At 43.4% G+C, this 21,397-nt stretch overlaps 1 protein-coding gene across 4 annotated transcripts in view; it reads right to left on the bottom strand.

Moving 5' to 3' along the window:
- Positions 1-13,957: 13,957 nt before the first annotated feature.
- MED13L (mediator complex subunit 13L) overlaps positions 13,958-21,397 on the bottom strand; it is a 321,531-nt gene continuing 314,091 nt past the window's right edge. For 2 of the 4 annotated variants that reach the window (XM_026456567.2, XM_023204128.1), the window contains 2 exons: positions 18,796-18,908; positions 15,231-16,786 (listed from right to left, as the gene is read on the bottom strand). In XM_026456567.2, coding sequence (XP_026312352.1) covers positions 16,654-16,786; positions 18,796-18,908 — 246 coding nt within the window. In that variant the 3' untranslated portion in view covers positions 15,231-16,653. Of the gene's footprint in view, positions 16,787-18,795; positions 18,909-21,397 lie in introns of all 4 variants that reach the window. The other 2 variants (XM_026456566.2, XM_023204113.2) reach the window with 2 other exon arrangements.

Below are 21,397 nucleotides of genomic sequence, written 5' to 3' on the forward strand. Positions count from 1 at the left end.
AAGGATTGCAGCAAACTGGCCAGTCTATGTCCAAACTAAAAATGGATGGGCTGGGAGGCTTCTACACTGCTCCAGACTCCAGTCAGTCACTACCAGGTGGAAATACAGATCTTGCTCCCAGATATAAGCGGTCGTTCAAGAGAAGGTAGAAATCTGCTTTTTTCTTTTCTTCTTTTTTCTTAGAAAAAAAAAGTGAATCATGCTATTTTGAAACGTTGGCTACTGATTCAAACCTTTTAAAAACACTGTGCAGTCCAAATCCACCCTGCAGCGGCAGAGGCCATATTAGGCCCAAGGATCACCCATTTGTAAACTCTGCCCTACATTTAGAGGACGTGTTTGCCCTTCAGAAACCGGGTTAGCAATTTTCAAAAGCACAGGGATGATTTAGGGTCTTGTGCCCAGTGGACAGTATTGCTGTTTTCCCTGACGTTGTGGATGTCCACAGACGGACGGAAAGGTCAGGAATACAGATGAGGAAAGAGTTGATCTGGCCTCAGCTCAGAAGCCTTCGCAAGGTACAGAGGCCTTACCAGAGAAATCTTCCTGCTTGCTCAGTTTTGCCACCGGCCCTGGAACAAGTGACCTGTCAGGCTTCTATGCCTAGGACTCAAAGGGACATGGAGGCTTCTTTACTTGGAAGGTGATAGGGTTTGGCTGTGTCACCACCACATCTCATTTTGAATTGTAGCTCCCATAATTCCCACGTATCAGAGGTGGGACCCGGTGGGAGGTCATTGAATCCTGGGGGCGGGCCTTTCCCGTGCTGTTCTCGTGATGGTGAATAAGTCTCACGAGATCTGATGGTTTTACAAACAGGAGTTCCCCTGCACAGCTGTACACTCTTGCCGTGACTTTGCTCCTCCTTTGCCTTCCGCCATGATTGTGAGGCCTCCCCAGCCATGTGGAACTGGGAGTCCACTGAGCTTCTTCCCTTTATAAATTACCCAGCCTCGGTATGTCTTGATTAGCGTGAGAACAGACTAATACAGAAGCGAAGAAAGCAAGAGCGCCTCTCCAGCAACCCAATCAAAAAGCTCAGGACGGCTCAGGCCCCTGGAGGCTTTTACTGAGTCAAATCCTCAGGAAGGCCAGCACTGCTCTTGTCAATCACCGTCTTCCGGCCTGGGCAGGAAAGGGACTGGGAAGCCACCATGCCCAGCGTGCCAGGGTTTCACTGCCAGCTGTCTTTAAGGCCACGTCCCACCGAGACGCCCAATTCCAAAAATGTCCACAAGTCAGGAGGTAGAGTGGGGCAGACATGTGGGGCTGGCCCAGGACACGGATGTTTGTTTTTGTTTGGGGGCCTGTAGGCCTGGGAGCCATTAACAAATGCCTATTAATCTTCCCGTTGGTTTCAGGGGGCAAAATTCGAGCCAGAAACGAGTCTGGAACTACAGGGACCTAGGGAGAAGATTTAAAAGCCCCGCCCCCACGAACTGGGAAGGAAGACAAGACACCGTGCCCTGCACCATTTTGGTGCAGCCACTGTGAAAAACAGTAGGGCGCCTCCTCAAACAATTAAAACAGAATTACTCTAGGATCTAACAATTCCGAAATGTGTACGGCCGTGTCCATTTTAGCATTAGTCACGATACCCAAAAGGTGGAGGCAGCCCAGTGTCCACTGCTGCCTGAAGGGATCAACAAAATCTGGTGTATACACGCAGTGGAGTGTGGCTCCACCCGGAAAAGGGGGGAAATTCCGGCACCTGCTACAACAGGGGTGAACTCGGAGACATTATGCCAAGTGAAATAAGCTGGTCACAAAAGGACAAATCCTGTGTGATTCCATTCATAGGAGGTGCCTAGAGGAGTCAAGGTCACAGAGACAGAAAGAATCGTGGTGCCAGGGACTGGGGAGTTAGCGTTTAATGGACACGGGGTTTGTTCTGCAAGAGGAAGAAGTTCTGGAGTTGGTTGCACAGCACTGTGGAGCTGCCTAACCCTACCGAGTTATACACTTAAAAGTGGTTAAGGTGGTAAATTTCACATTATGTGTATTTTTACCACAGTTAGATTATTTTTTAAATGCGCCCATTTTAAATGGTAATTCCCTGTGCTTTGACAAATAGAATACCTCCAACTAAAATAGAGACGTTCCCCTCACTCTACAAAGTTCCCTCATGCCCTTTTGCAGTCTATATTATTTTTAAACATCCTACTGGATTAAAATTTAATTAAGTAGAAATGATACCTCCACTGCCCTGGGTCTGGTCCAAGCCTCAAATCTCTGAGGCTACCAGGAGCCATTTCACATGCACGTCCCTTTCTGCCCATGGCCCAGCCTTTCCCAAGGTTTCTGTGGGGGTTTACAGGGGCAGGGAGGCACCACAGGAAGGATATTTGCTTTCAATTCTAATGAATGCCCAGGTATTGAATGTAACAACATTAAACCTCCTCCTCCTCTCACACACATACACCACACACACACGTGCACGCACATACACGTGCATGCACATACATGCACGCACACATGCATACGTGTGCACATACGCGTGCACGCAAACACACACACCCCCTTGGCAGCTGCCAGCCTCTTAAACCAGTCTTCTATGCACTACAAATTTGCCAAACCAGATTGCTCTTCTCAGCCACCCCTACACCTGGCACCTATGCCCAACCGGGAATCTGTGCCCTGGGGCTCTTCACCCAAATGAGGGCTGCCCTGGGAGAGTAGACTCAGATCAGACCAGCCCCCCAGAGCTGCTCCCCAGGGCCTTGGCCTCCTGCTTTCAAATCTCTTGACTTTAGCCCACTAAGATTTGTCAGTGAATGTCGTCCCCTGGTGGAAAATCTAGGACATAACAAATACGTATCTGAGCTTCTGCAGTTTTTCCTAGAATTTATTCATTCCAAAATATTTGCGGGGGGAAATAACTTTTCGGTGGAGAAACCGAGAAGACATAGCCTTAACCAAGGGTTCAAAGTTAACATCACTTGTAACTGGACACGATGACATCTCAAACCCTCCCAACACCAAAGCGTTGGGAAGGACTGTCACTTCCATGGTGTTCTTGTCCCAAGATGTGTAACCACAGTTTCGCCACTAGAAAATATCAGACTAACCCAAGCTGAGGAACCAAATAACTACAAAATAACTGACCAGTCAGTTTTGGGCAGTTCACCCAAATGAGAGCTCAAATGAGAACAGTTCTGTCAAAGTCACAAAACAGTAAGGAAAGGCGGAGGATCGGTCACAGATCAGAGACGAAGGAGACATGATGAGTGAACGCCGTGTGGGGTCCCGGATTGGACCCTGGATCGGGAAAAGGACCTTGTGGGGAAACGTACAATCTGAGCAAAGGCTGAGGCTGAGTTTACGGTGATGCCCGAATGTCCATTTCTTAGTTCTCATTCTTGTCCTGTGACGATGCAAGATGTTAACGCCGGGGGAGACGAGTGAAGGGTATACAGGAATCTCTGTGCTGCCTTTGCAACTTTTCTGTAAGTGCAAAATTATTACAAAGTAAAACTTTTTAAAAAATTGCAGGCCGTTTTCCAAATATGGAAGGCCCTGGTCTACATGCTGGGAATACAGTTCCTGCTCTTATGGAACCTGCGTTCTAGTAGGAGAGACGGCACACAAACAGACCAAGTAGGTTGTGACTGCATTGAGTATAACCCCTACAAAGCAAAGTGAGGGAGTGCCAGGGGCTGGGGGAGGCTGCGGGCTGGGGGCTGGGAGAGAGTGGGTCAGGGACCAGCTCTCTATGGAGATGACTCTGGAGTAGGAACCTGAGTAATGGAGGGTAGTTCCCGCCCCCAACCCAATTCATTCATGAATTCAGCAGCTACTATTTGAGAGTCTGCCACATGCCAGGCACCTGGGGATATGGCAGTGAACAACACGGACTCAAATCCCTAGTGATGTCCTAGGGATGCTCACATTCTAGGAGGGGAGAGAAAGAAAAGTCACTAAGGAATGCAGCGTGTTCCATTGGGGAGGAGCTGGCAGCATGGTGGGGGGCCCTTGTGCTTTTCAAACAGTGAGTGCTATTAACAACAGACCTTACAGAGTAAGCGACAGGGAATGCAGGCCTGGAGGAGCGGGCAGAGTGAGAAATTCTGGTGACAGGAACAGGACATGCAAAGGTCCAGAGGCGGGAGCATGTTTGGCAAACTCAGGGATGGCAGCGAAGTACAATGTGGCACAGAAGGGGGCCAGATGCGGCGGGCCTTGTGGGCTGCAGTTCAGATTTTATTCCTGCCCTCTGGTGGATTCTGGGTAGAGGAAGGACAGAGTGGCTCCATCCTTTGTTTGTGACTAGCGAGCACATGCTGGCTGGAGGACGGATTGCACAGGGATCGGGTGGTAGGACGTTGCCTGCCTGCTGCAGCCGGGTGACAGAGCACTGGCCCCAGGACAGTGTGAGCAGTGGATGTGGTACAAAGAAATTCAGATTCTAGATTCATTTTGAAGGTGGGGCTCACAAGATTTAAACAAATGGATCAGATGCAGAGAGTGACAAAGAAATCAGTTCGGAGTCTCCCCAAGGTTTTTGGTTGGAACCCAACATCTGGAAGAAGAGAGGAATGCAGAGGGTGATGCAGATATAGGGCAAAAATCGAGGATTGAATTTCATGTATGTTTCAAACGCCTATGTGCCAAATACGTAAAGGGGTAAAGTGAGCCTCCATGACTCTTCTGGGAAAAAACAAGAACGGACATTTATTGAGTGTCTACTGCCTGCAGGTGCTGTCCCATCCATGCGGGGATCACTGTATTTCCTCTCTGCAGTAGGTGAAGGCAGTGCTGTGAGTGTCACATGTTACACGTGAGGAAAGAGACACAGAGAGGGCCCATGGAGAGCAAGCCACGGCAGAGCCAGGACATCAATGGTACGTCCAGGCCCTAAACCACGTATTTTTGAAAGGTTAGGGAGGGAACTTGGAGAAAACAGATCTTCTCTTTGAAGTGTAGAAGGTTCCAGAAAAATGACCAGGTAAGATGGCAGGAAGTAACTCGTCTCTCCAAGGCTCAGGGCATGCAGCTATTCCACTTGACCATTCGGTCTGCTGAATGTCTCCTCTGTGCCAGGCAGGAAGGGGCCGTGGGGGAAGAGTCCACCAATAATGCAGTGTTGTCGGTGCCCTGATGGGGCATCAGCTACTCTGGGAATCCCAGGAGGGACAGAGGGGCCAGCCCAAAGCTGGAGATGGCTCCGCAGAGGCGGCAAAGACCAGAGAGTTCGGGCTTTATCAGCACCAAGACTGGTGTGAGAAGTGCCTCAAGCAGATTGGCTTTCTAGATGTGAGCCGCATGCAAGGTGGAGTTTTAGTCAATGAGGTAGAAACAAGGACTGCAAGACTTGAGGGTTTCCAAGGCTCCTGTGACATGAGTTCTCTCTCCTGTTGATTTTTGTTGCTCCTGTCGGTAACTCAAACTCGGGTGGAAGTCGCAGGGTGCTGGACCTAGTTCTGTCCCTGTCCCGCACTCTGTTGCCTTGGGAGACCAGCCTAAGAAGCTTGCTCAGTATCAGATCATGGTGAACCTCCTTGGGTTCCGTGCCTAGAAAGTTGGACTAACACCACTAATAGCTTGGAGATTGGACTGAAAGAGGCAGGCTGCAGACAGGAGGGCATGCCAGGAGGCCACCGTGAGACCTGGGTAAGAGGTGAAGGGATGGAGTTGGGGGGGACATAGGATGTGGCATCCGGCAGGGCTTGGTGATGGAGGAGTTGTGATCTAGATGCCTTCATTGTTTCTGCCTGGGGCAACTGGAGACCTGCAAGAATCGTTCGGGTCCTGGATCTATAAGGCCTGAGACGGATCCCAAATCCATGCCTACCTGGGATGATCTGGCAGGCAGTGAACGTGCTTGGCACTGTAAACCAGTTCCCCCACCCTCCATCTTGGTTTCTAAATGGTGTCCGAAGAACATTCTGGGCAAAAAGCACTCTGTAAGGACAGGGTTTAGCCGGAGTTGAAAGCAGGTAAAGGTCTTTGCTCTTTCCCATGTGCCATCTCCCACCTTCCTCGGCTACAGGCTCTCCTTTGGCCTCATGCTCTGCGAGATCCTTTTTCCGTCCTCCTCGAAGATGTGAGATCTTCCCTCTTGTAGCTAAGCCCAAGGGCTACCTTGACACACTGTTCTGAGCTACAGGGAGAGACCCAGAAGAGGTCTTTTTCCAGCTGTGCAATCAGGGCACTCACTTGCGGCCTCTGATTCCACATCCTCAAAGTGGTGTGGAGGGAACAGCAGGACTGAGAACTGTGCTCTCCATCCCCATCCTGGGGCAGGGAAGGTGTATTAGTCCGTTCTCATGCTGCTATGAAGAAATACCTGAGGCTGGGTAATTTATAAAGGAAAGAGGTTTAACTGACTCACAGTTCCACGTGGCTGGGAGGCCTCAGGAAACTCACAATCATGGCGGAAGGCACCTCTTCACAGCGTGGCAGGCCAGAGAATGGGTGCCCAGTGAAGGGGGAAGCCCCTTATGAAACCATCAGATCTCGTGAGAAATAACTCACTATCACAAGAACGGGATGGGGGACACCCGCTCCCATGCTCTAATTGTCTCCACCTGGCCCCTCCCACAACACGTGGAGATTACGGGAACTACAATTATGATGAGATTTGGGTGGGGACACAGCAAAACCTTATCTGAAGGAAAAGCTGGTAACCATGCAGAGAGGTGGGTACCACTGTAAATTCGTAGTCTCAAGCCCGCTCATTGTTCTCCTTGGTTCTCATCCCTGATCTGCACCAAGGCTACTGTACATCCTGAGGCCTACCCACCACTTCCATTTAACACGCCTTGGCATCCTCCTTCACAAGGAAGGGAACAGTCATCCACCAAGTCTCTCTCCACCAAGCTTCTGGGTCCCTCCTCCTTGGACCCTTCCATCTATCACTCATGTCCTTCCTTGTTCTGGCAATGACGTGTGCTCCAGGCCCCAGCAAATTAAAAAGCAAACCAACCAGCCCCCCGACACCTCCATGTCCTGCTCTGGCTACCTGCTTTCTCTCTGCTTTGTTCCTGCATGCACTACAGTCTGGCCTCTGTCCCTGTCCCCCCCACTGAAATTGTTCTCAGCAAGGTCACCAGTGGCTGCCTTGTTCCCACAGCCATTTTGAGGACAGCTGTCCAACTGCTGAGGCCAGAAACCCCCTGCGTCCACAACCCGCTTCTGAAACCCCACACCCTACTTGGTCAATAACCACTTTCTGTTGATTTTCAATGGCCCTCTCTCCCTCTTCACTGTCCATACCGGGGTGTGGCCCACTATTGTTCTAGCCTCCATTTTTACCCCCTTCCGATAGCCGTAATAGTTGCTCTCACTCTATTGCCCAGGCTGGAGTGCAGTGGTGCAATCTTGGCTCACTGCAACCTCCACCTCTTGGGTTCAAGTGATTCTCGTGCCTCAGCCGAGAAGCTGGGACTACCGGTGCTCACCACCATACCCCTGCTAATTTTTGTATTTTTGGGTAGACACAAGGTTTCATCATGGTGGCCAGGCTGGTCTTGAACTTCTGACCTCAGGTGATCCACCTGCCTTGGTCTCCCAAAGTGCTGGGATTACAGGCGTGGACCACCGCCCCCAGCCATGATAGCTCTTCTAAAGGGTCAATCTGATCATTAACTTGCTTAAAATGCCTTCTTGAGTCCTCATTTCTCTCAAACGTGTCTGATTGACCTGCAGGGGGCTCCCGTGGCCTCACGTTTCTGTATATGCTGTATCCTCCACCTGGAACACACCCCACTCCCACCTCTGACAGCTGCCTCCCATTGGCTCTGCGGAGCTTCTGAAAATATCACTTTTCCAGAAAGCTTTTCCCAGAGTGTAAGCACTCCGCCTTCACCCTATCCCAGATTCCCCACCAGGCTGCACCCGCTCTCACTAGGCTATGCGCTGCCCCAGGCCAGGGATGATGCCTGCCTTATTTCGTGTGGTTCCCCCATGCCTGGTTCCAGAGAAGACCTGATGACTTTTAGAATGGACAATCTGAGAATGACAAAACATGGGGATGAGGGGAGAAGACAGAGAGACATTCAAGATGACACAGATTTCAGGGTTGATGAGCAGGGGGAGAAAGAAGAGTTTGAAGGAAGAGGTTCAGGGCTATGTCTGGAGTGACCCTGAGCTTCCGGGTCGAGGTATCTTGTAGGCAGATAGAGATACTGAATCTACAGCTACAGATGTGGGAGTCCTGGGGGGAAGGGCTGAGATTGTCTCTGGAAACTATAGGAGAAGGGCCATGCTGAATTTTAACACAATGGCAGCCGGATGTCCTGTCTGCTTTACCACCTGCCTGCCTATCCACACTGTCCTAGCAGAAGTTAAGCTGACTTGGACAGATGTTTCTCAAAGTGTGGGCCACCAGGTCCCGGATCCACGTCACCTGGGGAGGGAGGGCATTAAATGCAGATCTGTGGGCCCTGCCCCCACCAACTGGATCAGGACCTGGGGTAGCCTGGGAAGCTGAACACTAACCAGCTCCTGGAGATCAAGGATTGAGACTTTGCAAGAGAGATGCAGAGTAAGCAATGGGTGAGGAATTAAAGGTGTCAGCAAGACAGTGGCTGAAATGGATGGCTTGGTTATGGTGACAGACTGGACATGGGAGGCGCGCATGTCCTGTGATAGCAATAGGCTGCTGGGGACATCCCAGAGGACGCGTAAGGCTCACACATCGCCCGATGCTCGCACAGCTCTTTAGAGGACAGTTCCTTGTGTCACAGATGCTGACCTCCTAGACTGATTTCCACCTTCAAGATAGGACTAGAGTGGGGGGTTCATGTATCTCTTTATCCCCTAGCTTGGGGCCTGGCACCTTAGTGGCACATAACCTGTTAGCAGAATCATCAAATTCTTTCTTCAAACATTTTATGTTTATGTGTAACAGCAGCTGGGGGTGTCTAATGGTAAGACAGTCCCTGAGTAACACTGACTTCCACATTTGCTGGGGGAGAAGCCTGTGACCAAGGGAGTTGCCTAAAACTGAAGGGAGGTGTCCAAGGAAAAGGATGAAGTAATCTGGCTCTGACTAGCAGGTGTTACCCTGTGGCCTAGGAGATGAACCCCACACAGTTTGAGTTCACAGCCATTAAATCCTGAGAGAATGAGAACGGGGTTGGAACGGGTGGATCCAAGGTGCTGTTTTTATTAGAATGGAACCTACGGATTAAGAAGAGCATGGTGGATGTCTGCGGACTGTGTAAAGGTCATCACTAATGGAATTAGGTAATGGAGGTTTCTTTACAAAACATGTTAAAAAAAATAAAGGCAAATGGTAGAGTCCATACACAAAAAAAGGCAAAACCGAAGAGTTAAAGGAAGCAAATAAATCTGTATGTGTATTTATAAAAATTGGCTGACAAGTGAAAGTATAACATGGAACAGGAAGTGCAAAGGCAAAAATCACCCTATTCAAATAAAAATATTGTTCTCTTAAGAAATAAAATACAACAGCTTGTATGAAGTACACCTAACACAAAATGACAAAGGTTGAAAACAAATGGTGGGCCAAAGATATAATAACACTGGCATTCTAATCAAAGGAAAGAGGGGTGGTATTCATATAAAAGGATAATTTAAAGCAAAAAGTATTATGCAGAAGAAAGGGTCATTCATTATACAGAGATAAGTTATATAACAGATACACATCATTAAACCAATAAGGAAGTACAAAGGAAGACCAAACTTCCAGTGGGAAATTTTAACTCTTACTGCCTGTGACAGAGCTTGAGGTCTGAATGGGGTGTAGAAAACAAAAAAAATGTACTCAAGACAGAATTAGTTGCTACCAAATCTTACGCCCTAGTTGTACTGGCCCATAGGATCACCACTAGCCCCATGTGGCTGTTAATCAGTTTGAAATATGGTGAGTGTGACTGAGAAACTAATCTTTTAATTTTATGTAAGTCTAATTAATTAAAATTTAATTTAAAAACAAGCAGTGTATTTTTTCTGCTAAACCCTTTTTTTTTTTTTTTTTTTTGCTAGAACTACATTTTTCTTTTAACCATTGAAAATGTAGTATCCAAATGTAGATGGGCTGTAAATGTTAACTACATACAGATTTCAAAGACTTACTGCAAAAATAAGAATGCCACATAGTTCACTGATAATTTTCATACTGATTTTAGGTTGAAATGGAATAAGAATTTGGATATATTTGGTTAGATATATATTAAAATTAATTTCACCTGTTTATTTTTACTTTTTAAATGTGGCTTCTAGAAAATATTAAATTATATGTATGGTTCACGTTATATTTCTATTGGGCAACACTGCCCATGAAATAGGACACACCTTGTTTTGAAAATTTCAGAGAATATTCACAAAAACTGATTACTAGATTATGTTGTAGTATAAAAGAGTATTACAGTGTGAGAGACTTTAAGAGAATTTTCCTTAACAAAAATGGATCAAAAAAGAAATAAAGAACCAAGAGTATAAAAATAAAAATGAAAACATTAAGCATCAAGACTTGTAGGATGTAATCAACTTAAATCTAGTGCCAGATTTTATCCCTTTTAGCGTTTGACATCTCAAATGATAAAAGCAATTTTATCCCTTTTAGCGTTTGACACCTCTGAGAATCTGATACAAAGACTGTCTCCCTAAAAAAAAATGCACATAAAGAATTCTGCATATAATTTGAAAAGGGCCAACACATCCTGAAGCCCCCAGGCTATAATGCCTATATCATCAAAAGTGAAAATAAATTAAGCAGGCAATTAAAATTCAAGGAAAATGAAACATAACTCTCAAGGAAACTAGGAAAAAGAACGAGAAGACAAAGCCAGGATACGAACAGCAGAATTGTTAAGTCCATGAGCTGTTTCTTTGGAAAAATCAAACAAAAACTAAACAAAAATCAAACTGCTAGAAAAATCAATCGAGGGGAATAAAAGCATTTATATTGCTAGAAATGGAAAGGTTTCAGAATTAAGGGGGTTTTCTGCACCACTGCATAATAATACATTTGAAAAACTCATTTTTTCCTGTAAAAATCTAAGTTAACAAAATCGACAAAAGAAATGGAAATCCCAAATCAATCAAAAAAAGAAAGAAAAAAAAATTCCCGTGTTTTGTAAACCGCTTCCCCAAAAGGCATCAGGATCTGATGAATTCACTGGTAAATCATTTCAGATTTTTGAGGTGCAACTAACTACTCTTTCAACAGTATCAGTGTTCAACAAACATTTCATGAGTGCCTACTTCAGTCCTGTATTCAGTCTCAGTCCAATATAAAGTTGGTGTGATGAAAGATAAATTCTTTGGGTTCACGGAAAATGACGGGAAGTTCACTGGTTCATCTTGTGAAGCAAACGTGACTTTGACCCCTAGACCTAAGGAGAACCACCTAAGCTTTGCAGTAATACAAGAAATAGCAACAACAAAAAACATTGGTATATATATATAATTACAGAAAGTGTCTTCTCTATGATTAAAAAAAATCACATACTTCAAAGGAAGCAGACAGGAAATTATATATGTAAATAATGTATCTAAATTAGTAAAAATATCAAGACCTCTAAGTGAACAAACTAAGATTTAAGAGAAGCTAACAGGAGAATGCTCACTGAAAAACGTTACCTCCTAAGACAGTTACTATTTTACATGTTAAATTATTCAAATTGACATTCCCCCACAACAAATACTTCTTTGTGTTAGGGATTTTTTTTTTTTCCCCAGAGCTTCTGTTCTAAGCTCTGGGGTGGCCAATTTTACTGAATATTGTCTAGTCTTATAAAACAGGTGGATTGAAGCATGCCTCACCCAACAGCAAGGTAAAAGAGGTATACACTAGGCAGCAAGAGCCAGAGAAATGCTCAGAGATGCTGCCAATTCCACCAATTTCAACGTGTCTGCATGCTGTGAGCACTGGGTGAATGTCAAGCACACTCCAGGACAGACGTGGTTTGACCCGTATGGGTAACAGCCCGGACAGGTGCCATGTTAGCAGATTATTAAAACTGAATATGTGCTTTCCTCACTTCCCTGCTTGTTTGAAAGAAAACAAAGAAAAAGTGGGACTAACGGGAATGTCTGTCCTGGGGTCTTCCCATCACCTGGGAACTTAAATTCATTGAGGAAATAACCTTAACAGAGAAAAATCAATCCTTTGGTTTTTCCTGGAGATTAAACTTTCTTTCTCATCAACTTCTATTTCTGACCTGCTTCATGATGTAGCATTCTAGCTAGAAGCTGTTAAGTGTCAAAAAATCTTTTTTAAACTTGACCCTGGAATTTTAAGCAAAGTGGAGGAAGACTGGTAAATCTGGTTGCAGGTACAGCAGGATGCCCAGGGCAAACTTGACAACCCTCTAATTACCTGGCACGACAGAATTTTCTAGTGGTGTCTCCTTAGGTATTAATAACATGAAATAATTACTATTAAAGTGACCTTTTTGTCAAGGGGATATAAATAAGAGAATCATTTAACACCAAGATAACATGGTAATAAGTGAAAATTGCATCTTGATAGGATTTCGGTGTGCGGTGAATTCCAAAGCACGACTTCCTTTCTATACTGGCTTGACTGTAAATGACAAGAGGCAAAGACTGTTTTCAGTATGTGGCTTATGCTTCTGCAGTATGTCTTATGAGAAGTTTGCTTTTAAAAACCCATAGACGAACTGCACTTTTATAAAGATTTTTAGTGGTTCTTCGATGCCCAGTTGGTAACAAATACCTTTGCTCATGAATTCCTGAATAGTAAAAACATAAAACTGCATAACCACATGGTTGGAGGGAATGAACTGCTATGAAGAGCAGAATCTGGGTGATGCAAACTGCTGAAGGCTGATGGCTTATCTACATCTAACTTGCAAGATATTGAAATGCATTCAGTAATTAATTTATCCTACCTCAAAGAGATTTTGCTGCAGTTGCTGAATTGGTACAGATGGGGCAGTTATGAAAATGACATTCCCACTATAAAGCCAACACTCATCGTTGAATATAGTACCACCCAACGTATGAGCTAAGCATTGAAGCTACTGAATGCTTGTAAAAGTACCTCTTAGTTCTGATTATTTAGTTGTTGCAGAACTATATAAAAGTTATATATGTAAGGCAGTAACTGGATGAGATCACTATTACCCTTTAACCAAAGAGTTGGCCTCACTTTTCTCAGCCTTTCTTCAACAGTGCAGCTGTAACATGGATACAAGCCGTTTAGTTTGCAAAGCATTTCTCATGGAATCATCCTCATCCCTCATTTGCAGATGAAATAACAGAAGGCTGAGTTGTCTCAATAGCTTTATCTTTGGATTCTGATGTTAGGTTCAGAACAACGTATATTTCTAAAATGATGAAGGGAGATTAAAAGCAAGGCCTTTCCAATTATTCAAATGTTTATTGTAAGCTTTGCCAAGTCCTGGGGTTTAACCATTTTAATGAGAGATTTTGCAAGGGCAGTATACAAAATACCCTCGCAACTCTCGCTAGAACATGTGGCTTTTCCTTGCTGATGGACCCAAGAAGGGAACAGCATGGCAGATAGTGTGCAGCCAACCGGGACTTGTGTGTGGTGTATCAGATGCCAAACCCCCGTTACCAGCCTGCAAATCAGGAAAACAGCAGAGAGAGATGTATCTGTCATTTCTAAGAGACATCAAAAAGAAACTGGCTGAGACTGTGAAGAGAAAGGCAGTGGAACACAAATACAGACTTGTCATTTGTGCTAGGATTGACCACAATCTTACAGCTGAGAGACACCATTAGATCTCATCGACTCACAACAGTTGACTCAGTGTTGTGTGTGCGAGCATCTAAAAACCGATCCGGGAATGTACTTGTGCCCTGGAGTATAAGAATACAATTTCAGAACAGCTGTTGGGGGTGATGAGGGTGGTAAAATTCTACATCCATTTCACTGACTGGAAGGTAGAGCCTGGCTACTGATCTAGGGCTATTCAATCCATATACAACACCTCTTGAGCAGATGTAGATAATTTTATACAAAGGCAGGAGGGGAAGGGAAAAAAGCCACTCAAAGTTTCAGTAATTCAATAATTTATTCCTCTAAAAAAGTGTGTAAAAGTATATAGCTCTCATCCACAAGGTATATATGAATGACATTTAAAATGGAGGCCTTTTATTATTGTTTCTTTTTATCAAAGTCTTTTAGTGTACTGTACCAGCGCTATACTGTAGTTATTTTTTTAAATGAACTTCACATATTTTTGTATTCTTTCAAATTGTTTGCTATATATAAAAGAAGCTCACTGCAAAATGCTTGAAGGAAAAAAGGAAACAAAAGAAATTCAGAACTTCCCAGAAATGTACAGCTTTTACATTTAAAAAAGGTTCTGAAATATACATACAAGCATGCTGGACAACCCCGCCCTTCTCCCCTCCCCACTGCCCCGTGTTTTGTTCAAACCATGGTAAGAGTTCTGATTTCTGCAGAATTTCCAAAATTAAAAATAAAAAAAAATAAAATAACTTCTCACTCTGTAGCAAATCCAGGGCTTGTACATTTCAGATTAATTCAGTAAAAAACTCACAAGTAAAATAATGCATATTTAAGGGAAATATTATACAGACTTTTTCACACAGAAGTACATAATAAGATTTTTTAAAATCTATTGCCATTCATTTATTTTTGCACAAAAACGTATAAATATGTCACCAGCTTTTCTTAACTTAAAAAACTTAAATAAAAGACACCAGATGAAAACTACCCTTTGCTGCCATTTTTTTTTTTTAAGTTTTTTGTACGGGTTTTTTTATTTTTTATGTTTTTTTTTCTTTTTCTGCTTAGAATTGGGTTTCTAGGGAAGAAAAGCCCCTGCATTAAAAACAGCCCATTTAAAAAAAAATTCAAAGTTCTGATGAATTCCGGGAAAAAAGCAACCCCAAAGTGGTAAAAGATTACAAATATCTACTTTACAATTTGTCTTCTCACCAAGATAATTTTATACAAGTTTACAATCTTCATCTTCTTATGCTCTTCAAAAGGCCTTGAGAATTTTCCTTTCTGATTAAGAAAAAATAGCACTGCAATATTTTTAAAGTCAATTTTACACTGTACACATTAGATACAAATGGTTTGATATATCAGATTTTTTCTCCTATACATTGCGAAAGTCAACCCCCCCTTCAATTGGTGGTACAGAGAAGAAAATTATCCATTTACAAGTTATTTCTCTGCTTTCACATTCCCACCACACAACTTTTTTTTTTTTAATATAATGTTTTAAACTTTAGATTATTTCAAGAAAAATACTTTTACAAAATCATATCAATTATTACATTTTTCCTTTTTTGTTAATAACCAGGACATGGAAGTCTCTTGGAAGAACTTTTAAAATTTGCATGATTCTCTCCACAGATGACAAGAGCTCAAAGGCCTGGTCACAGTGGCTCCCGGGAGGCCAGTACACACCCACTGCCCTCAGACAGAAACGCACAACACAAGGGTTAGAAACAGGGTTTCAAAGACAACCCTCTGGGCCGGGAATGAGGAGTCATAAAATACTGCAATTCGCCATTAATGCTTTAAAAAGGCATTTTTTTAAAAAGTCCCACCACAAAGGCTCAACTTCAAGTACTAATTTAATGGTTAAGTTGTAATATTTCTTTGAAATAATATTCCTATGGTCCAGAAAAAATTCACCATATTTATAACTGATTTCATGAGCAAACACTTTCAATTGTTGTATGTACATAAGTCCCTTTTGATCTAATGAGAGGAGAGACCTGGCTTTCGATAAGAATTCACTAGAAAATATATTTCCGTTGTGACTATATAAAACTAATTAAGGTACTTGCCTCCATGGCTCTGAGTTGAGCTTGACTGCCTTCTGTATAAAAATGTTATCCTTCATGAAATGCTGGCCACTTAACATGGCAGAACTTTTAAAACTCAGTTTGTTGTTAACAAAACCTACTGCTGGGTGGTTTTGAATATATTACTTTTAGGCATGATCTCCCCAATGTGTTTTTACTCCTTTTCCGGCTTCTAGGACAGAGGTATGTAGTCAAAGAATCCTATGGTGGATCTGAATTGGGTTTCAGCTACTGTACCTGGTCCTTGTGAATTAAAAAAACAAAGTCACAAAAACGATATGACAAAACAAATTAAAATAAATAAACAAAATGAAGCTGTCTCCAGACCTTCTGCATCCACACACAGGTGTGAAGTCAACCAAAGCACTCATGCTAATCTGGATGGGAGCACTAGGGAGACAGGAACCCCAGTATGAAACCATATCCTTGAGCTGGTTCTTATTTTTAAAAAGTCCCAGATTATGGAGTTCAGGTAACCCACAGGCCACACACCAGTAATAGAGGATTTCATCCAAAGGGCTAGACTGCCCTCAATTGTATACAGAGGCTGAAAACACAGACTCTTGTGCAAAAGGACACTGTCTCTTCTGTTTCCCGCTGAAAAGCCACCAACAACCACCACCTTCCTGGGACCAGTGGTTGGGGGCTACATACACCACCGCACTGGCTGAAAGTCACCACTTATGGAAGTTTCCAGGTCCATGAGAGAAGTGTCAAGGAGTCACTCTGGTAATGAACACTGCAGAACTGACATGTGCCTGCTGAGAAGGAATCACAGTGCAGGACTGTGGAGAGTGGTCTGAAGAAAAGGATGTGGGTTATTTGCAGAGTATAGCAGGTTCCTTGGACTGAGGTTGCAGGGAGAAGGAACTGAGCCAGAGAGAACAAGTGCTTTTCCAATTAAAGTATATTCATGATGGCATTGTACAACTGAGTGAGCACCACAAAGTGGACGGGAAGGCAGGAAGTACGGTCCTGGGTGGCCGGATTGCACGTGAGCCAGGACAGAGCGTTGTACTGCTCCAAAACAAACCTGCCAAAGAGAACACACAGAGCAGGGGCATGAGCCTCAAGAGGGGAAGGCTGGTTCTCAGATTCTAACACATTCCAGATCTTAGCAGGAAGGAGGTCTCAGAGGCATCCTTTAACTTGCCCCAGGCTCTTTCCCTCATCCCTGTCTCATGTTCCTCCTTCCTTCTAGACATGGACTATCCAGTACAGTAGCCACCAGCCACACATGGCCACGGAGCTCTGCCAGTGACGCCAGTCAGAACTTGCGTGGACTGCAGGTAAAAGTAGGTACTGGAGCCCAAACACTTAAGAGGCCAGGGGCAGTGGCTCACGCCTGTAATCCCAGCAACTTTGGGAGGCTGAGGTCAGTGTATCACCTGAGGTCAGGAGTTCAAGACCAGGTGGCCAACATGGTGAAACCCCATCTCTATTAAAAATATAAAAAGTAGTCAGGCATGGTGGTGCATGCCTGTAATCCCAGCTACTTGGGAGGCTGAGGCAGGAGAATCGCTTGAGCCTGTAGGCGGAGGTTGCAGTGAGATCATGCCACTGCACTCTAGCCTGGGTGACAGAGCAGGACTCTGTCTCCAAAAAAAAGAAAAAGAAAAAAAGAAAAGTATGTAAACGTTTCATGAATATTTTTATATGGTACATGTTGAAATAACACTTTGAATATATTGAGTTAAATAAAATATATTACTAAAATTCATCAGTTTCTTTTTACTATTTTAATGTGGCTAGTAGAACAATTTTAATTAGATTTGAGGTTCACATTATATTTCTATTGGACAGTGTTCCTCTAGGGCAGCAGTCTCCAACCTTTTTTGGCACCAGGGACCGGTTTTGTGGAAGACAATTTTTCCACGTGGTGGGGAATAGTTTCAGGATGAAACTGTTCCACCTTAAATCATCAGGCATTAAGAGTCTCATAAGGAATGCACAACCTAGATCCTCTGCATGTGCGGTTCACAATAGGGTTTGTGCCCCATGAGAATCTAATGCCGTTGCCTGACAGGAGGCAGAGCACAGGTTGTAATGCTTGCTCGCCTGCCACTTACCGCACGCTGTGCGGCCTGGTTCCTAACAAGGCTTGGACGGGGGTTGGGGACCCTTGCTCTGGGGGGCCTGGAAGCCAAATTTATGTTGATCAGGTTATTTTTATCCATAACTATAATTATACATTAATCTGTAATGTACAGTTTCCCATCATTTCCTAACCATTTAAGAGTTATAAAACATTAGAAAAGGCCTGTATCTTTTCTCAAGGTAGATGAAGAATGTCTGTGGTTTGATTAATACCCATTTCTGGGATGCATTTCCCTACTATGTCATTTATGTTCTAGTTCATTTTTAAAAAAAACATAATCGGTGGCTCACGCCTGTAATCCCAGCACTTTGGGAGGCTGAGGCGGGTGGATCATGAGGTCAGGAGATCGAGACCATCCTGGCTAACACGGTGAAACCCCGTCTCTACTAAAAATACAAAAAAAAGCTGGGCGTGGTGGTGGGCGCCTGTGGTCCCAGCTACTTGGGAGGCTGAGGCAGGAGAACGGCGTGAACCCGGGAGGCAGAGCTTGCAGTGAGCTGAGATCACGCCACTGCACTCCAGCCTGGGTGACAGAGCGAGACTCCATCTCAAAAAAAAAAAAAAAAGAAACACATAATCTATCTTAGGAAGCATAACAAGTATTTTCAATGTGAGGTGCTTTAAAAGTTCCAGACACTGTCTTCTAACTATCCACCCCTGAGATCTGACCTCTCTTCATCACCATGAAGTGCTCGCTCTGAACGGGAAACAAAAGCAATTATAAATGCCTATCACTGCCTAACTGAATCCAATGTGTTACACTGCCTGTCCCATGCATCTATGGGGGACTGCAGCTCTCACTGACTCATCAGATACTGTTTCAATGCACAAATGGCAGCTTCTTTTCTATGCATACCACACTTAGATTAAAACACCTTGGAAAGACAACAGTAAAGGAATATCATTTCAAACTGCACTGCTATGATGCCTAGGTTGGTATCTACCTTAAAACATCAGACGTAGTTTTGGAGTCAAGAGGGTGTGGAACCCGCTGAGAATTCCTGGCAGGCAGAAGTTCGTCTGTCTGTGCTACTGAAATGTGGTGATGCAGCGAAGCCTGGTGAAAAAACAAAGGGAGTTATCTCTCTGGTCTAGACAATCACAGTGCAGAAGTGAGGGAGGCCATGTCTGCCAGAAGCAGATGTTCCCAAAAGTCCTTAGAAGTCAGAGTTTCTATGAGTTTATAAATTTTAACCTGCCCAGTAACCCCCAAGTTAATCCCAAGTAACTTCTCATCCTAGGGTTGGGGGGGAAAAAAAAAGGCAAACTTTTTGGGCTTTTTTGGTCTACTGTATTTTGTTTCTTCAATGGAAATAGTCTAGCACACACAAAAATACTCTAATATATAATAAGGTCCCATGAATTGATATCACCAAGATGCAACAATTATCAATATTCACCACTTTTCTGTTTTTGTTTTGCTGAATTATTTTAAACAAAACACAAATATTACCATCTCTACAAAACATTAAAAAAAAAAAAAAAAAATAGCTGGGATGGTGGTTTGTGCCTGTAGTCCCAGCTACTCAGAAGGTTGAAGCTGGAAGATTGCTTGAACCTGGGAGGATGAGGATGCAGTGAGTTGTGATTGCACCACTGCACTCCAGCCTGGGCAACAGAGCAAGACTCTGTCTCCAAAAAAACATACAAACAAACAAAAACAAAAACAAACAAACAAAAAACTCATAAAACAAATATTGTATCATTTTGCTTGTAAAAAGTCAGAGATATCTCACATAAGGACCTTTAAACGTAACAGTAATTATCACACAATAAAAATTCACAATGATTCCTTAATATTATCACCCCAATCACCCCATCTGCAGGATAATAAAGATAATGCTCCCTTATTCTCTCAAAAATGTCTTTTTATATTTGGTTTACTAAAATCATGAGCCAACATAATCTGTACGTGACAAATGATTAAAGGCACGAAATGTCTACTGTCCCACCTGAAGTAACATGATTCACCACTGGGTTCAGGTGGTACCAGCATACTACACACATCGTAAAGTTTCTCATCAAGTTTTCACCCAATGGTTTTGGTATTACTTTATATGTAAACGAGAGGCAATACATAAATGCTTTCTCTTTATTTTTGTATTTTCAGACTGAGTTGATGCTCTAGCAGTTAAAAATGACTGATTTTTTGTTTTCCAACACAATTATGAACCAAGGATTTGTTTCATTCTATCACTGTCATCATTTGTTTTAATGATCACATGGTCCCATCCTAGCCCTGGACAATCGAGCTGCCCTCTAAGATGGCTCCTGAGGCCCTGATGGACCATCATGATCTTTGGTAACTTTCTTGCTTTTAGGTGTGACAAGATGTCCTAGGTTCATTGGGAACATTTCCTGCTTCATACCTGGAATCAGTCATCTCTTCAAAGAACCATAGTACCTTTAAGTGACAATGGTGTGTAGGAACCACAATTGTGGCAACAGAGGTGTTTATTGCTGCTAAGCTTTTTCAGCAGACAGAGCTAAGAAAATGTGTATACTTTTTTAGAGAGGAAAAATAAATCTATGCTCATACTGATAATTCTAATTCAAAATACAGAACACATGCATTTTTATAAACCTTCTTTGATTTTATAATAGTATGTTAAAGTCATTAGGAAAAGAACATTGCTTCACTAAGTTTTTGGTTTGATTTCCATCATTTCTTTTTGAAAATATAATCAGCTGTGTGTGTGTATATGTGTGTGAATACGCATATCTTATAGATCACTCCACGGTACTTTCTACTCCACAGAATGATTACACAGAAATATTCTCCATTTTGTTGTAAATGATTAATATTTCACTGTCTGGATGTGCCACAGTTGATTCAATCAGTCCATCACTGATGACACTTAGGTTCTTTCTAGTCTTGGACATATGTCATTTTCTGTTTTGGCAAAGAACCTTTGGGCTCTTCCTTAGAGGTGGGAATGCTGCCCTAAAAGGGTAGTGTGTAGGGCTGTATTATTCAGCAATCCCACCAACACCAGGGCCTGCTCCCCACATCTGTGCCAACACAGTATGTTGCCAAATCTTTGTATTTTTGCCAATCTGTGGGCAAGAAATGGATTTCATTCTAGGTATTGTTGTTTTTAACACAAACTTCCAATAGGGGATCTTTTGTTTTGAACCTTTACAATTGGTATTAAAAGGTTCCAAGAAATATAAAGGAAGGAGGAAGTGCAAATGTGCGATGTTTTTAGCTGACTCTTACCCTTCTCTAATGAAGAATGCGAGGAGTCCATGGCAGGGGAGGGAGAGGACGGCTGGTTACTATACCTCGACACAGGCTTAACTTTACTGATAGTGATGCAATATAGACTTGGAGAAAGACCATTACACTGAACCCCATGCATCCACCCTAGATTTACCCTCTGGGCCCCACTGTCTCCTCCTTGGGCTACTGTGATTCATTTCTTTGTGACACGGTTTTGGGTCCTCCTAAATTCTACTCTCCACCTACAACTGTAAAATTTCCTCAGAGTGTAAGTAGATACAAGAGAAAAAAGGAACAGAATAAGATTATGATGCCTAAAACTG

The sequence above is a fragment of the Piliocolobus tephrosceles genome, chromosome 10 (assembly GCF_002776525.5).
Source record: "Piliocolobus tephrosceles isolate RC106 chromosome 10, ASM277652v3, whole genome shotgun sequence".
In the NCBI taxonomy this organism is placed as follows: Eukaryota; Metazoa; Chordata; class Mammalia; order Primates; family Cercopithecidae; genus Piliocolobus; species Piliocolobus tephrosceles.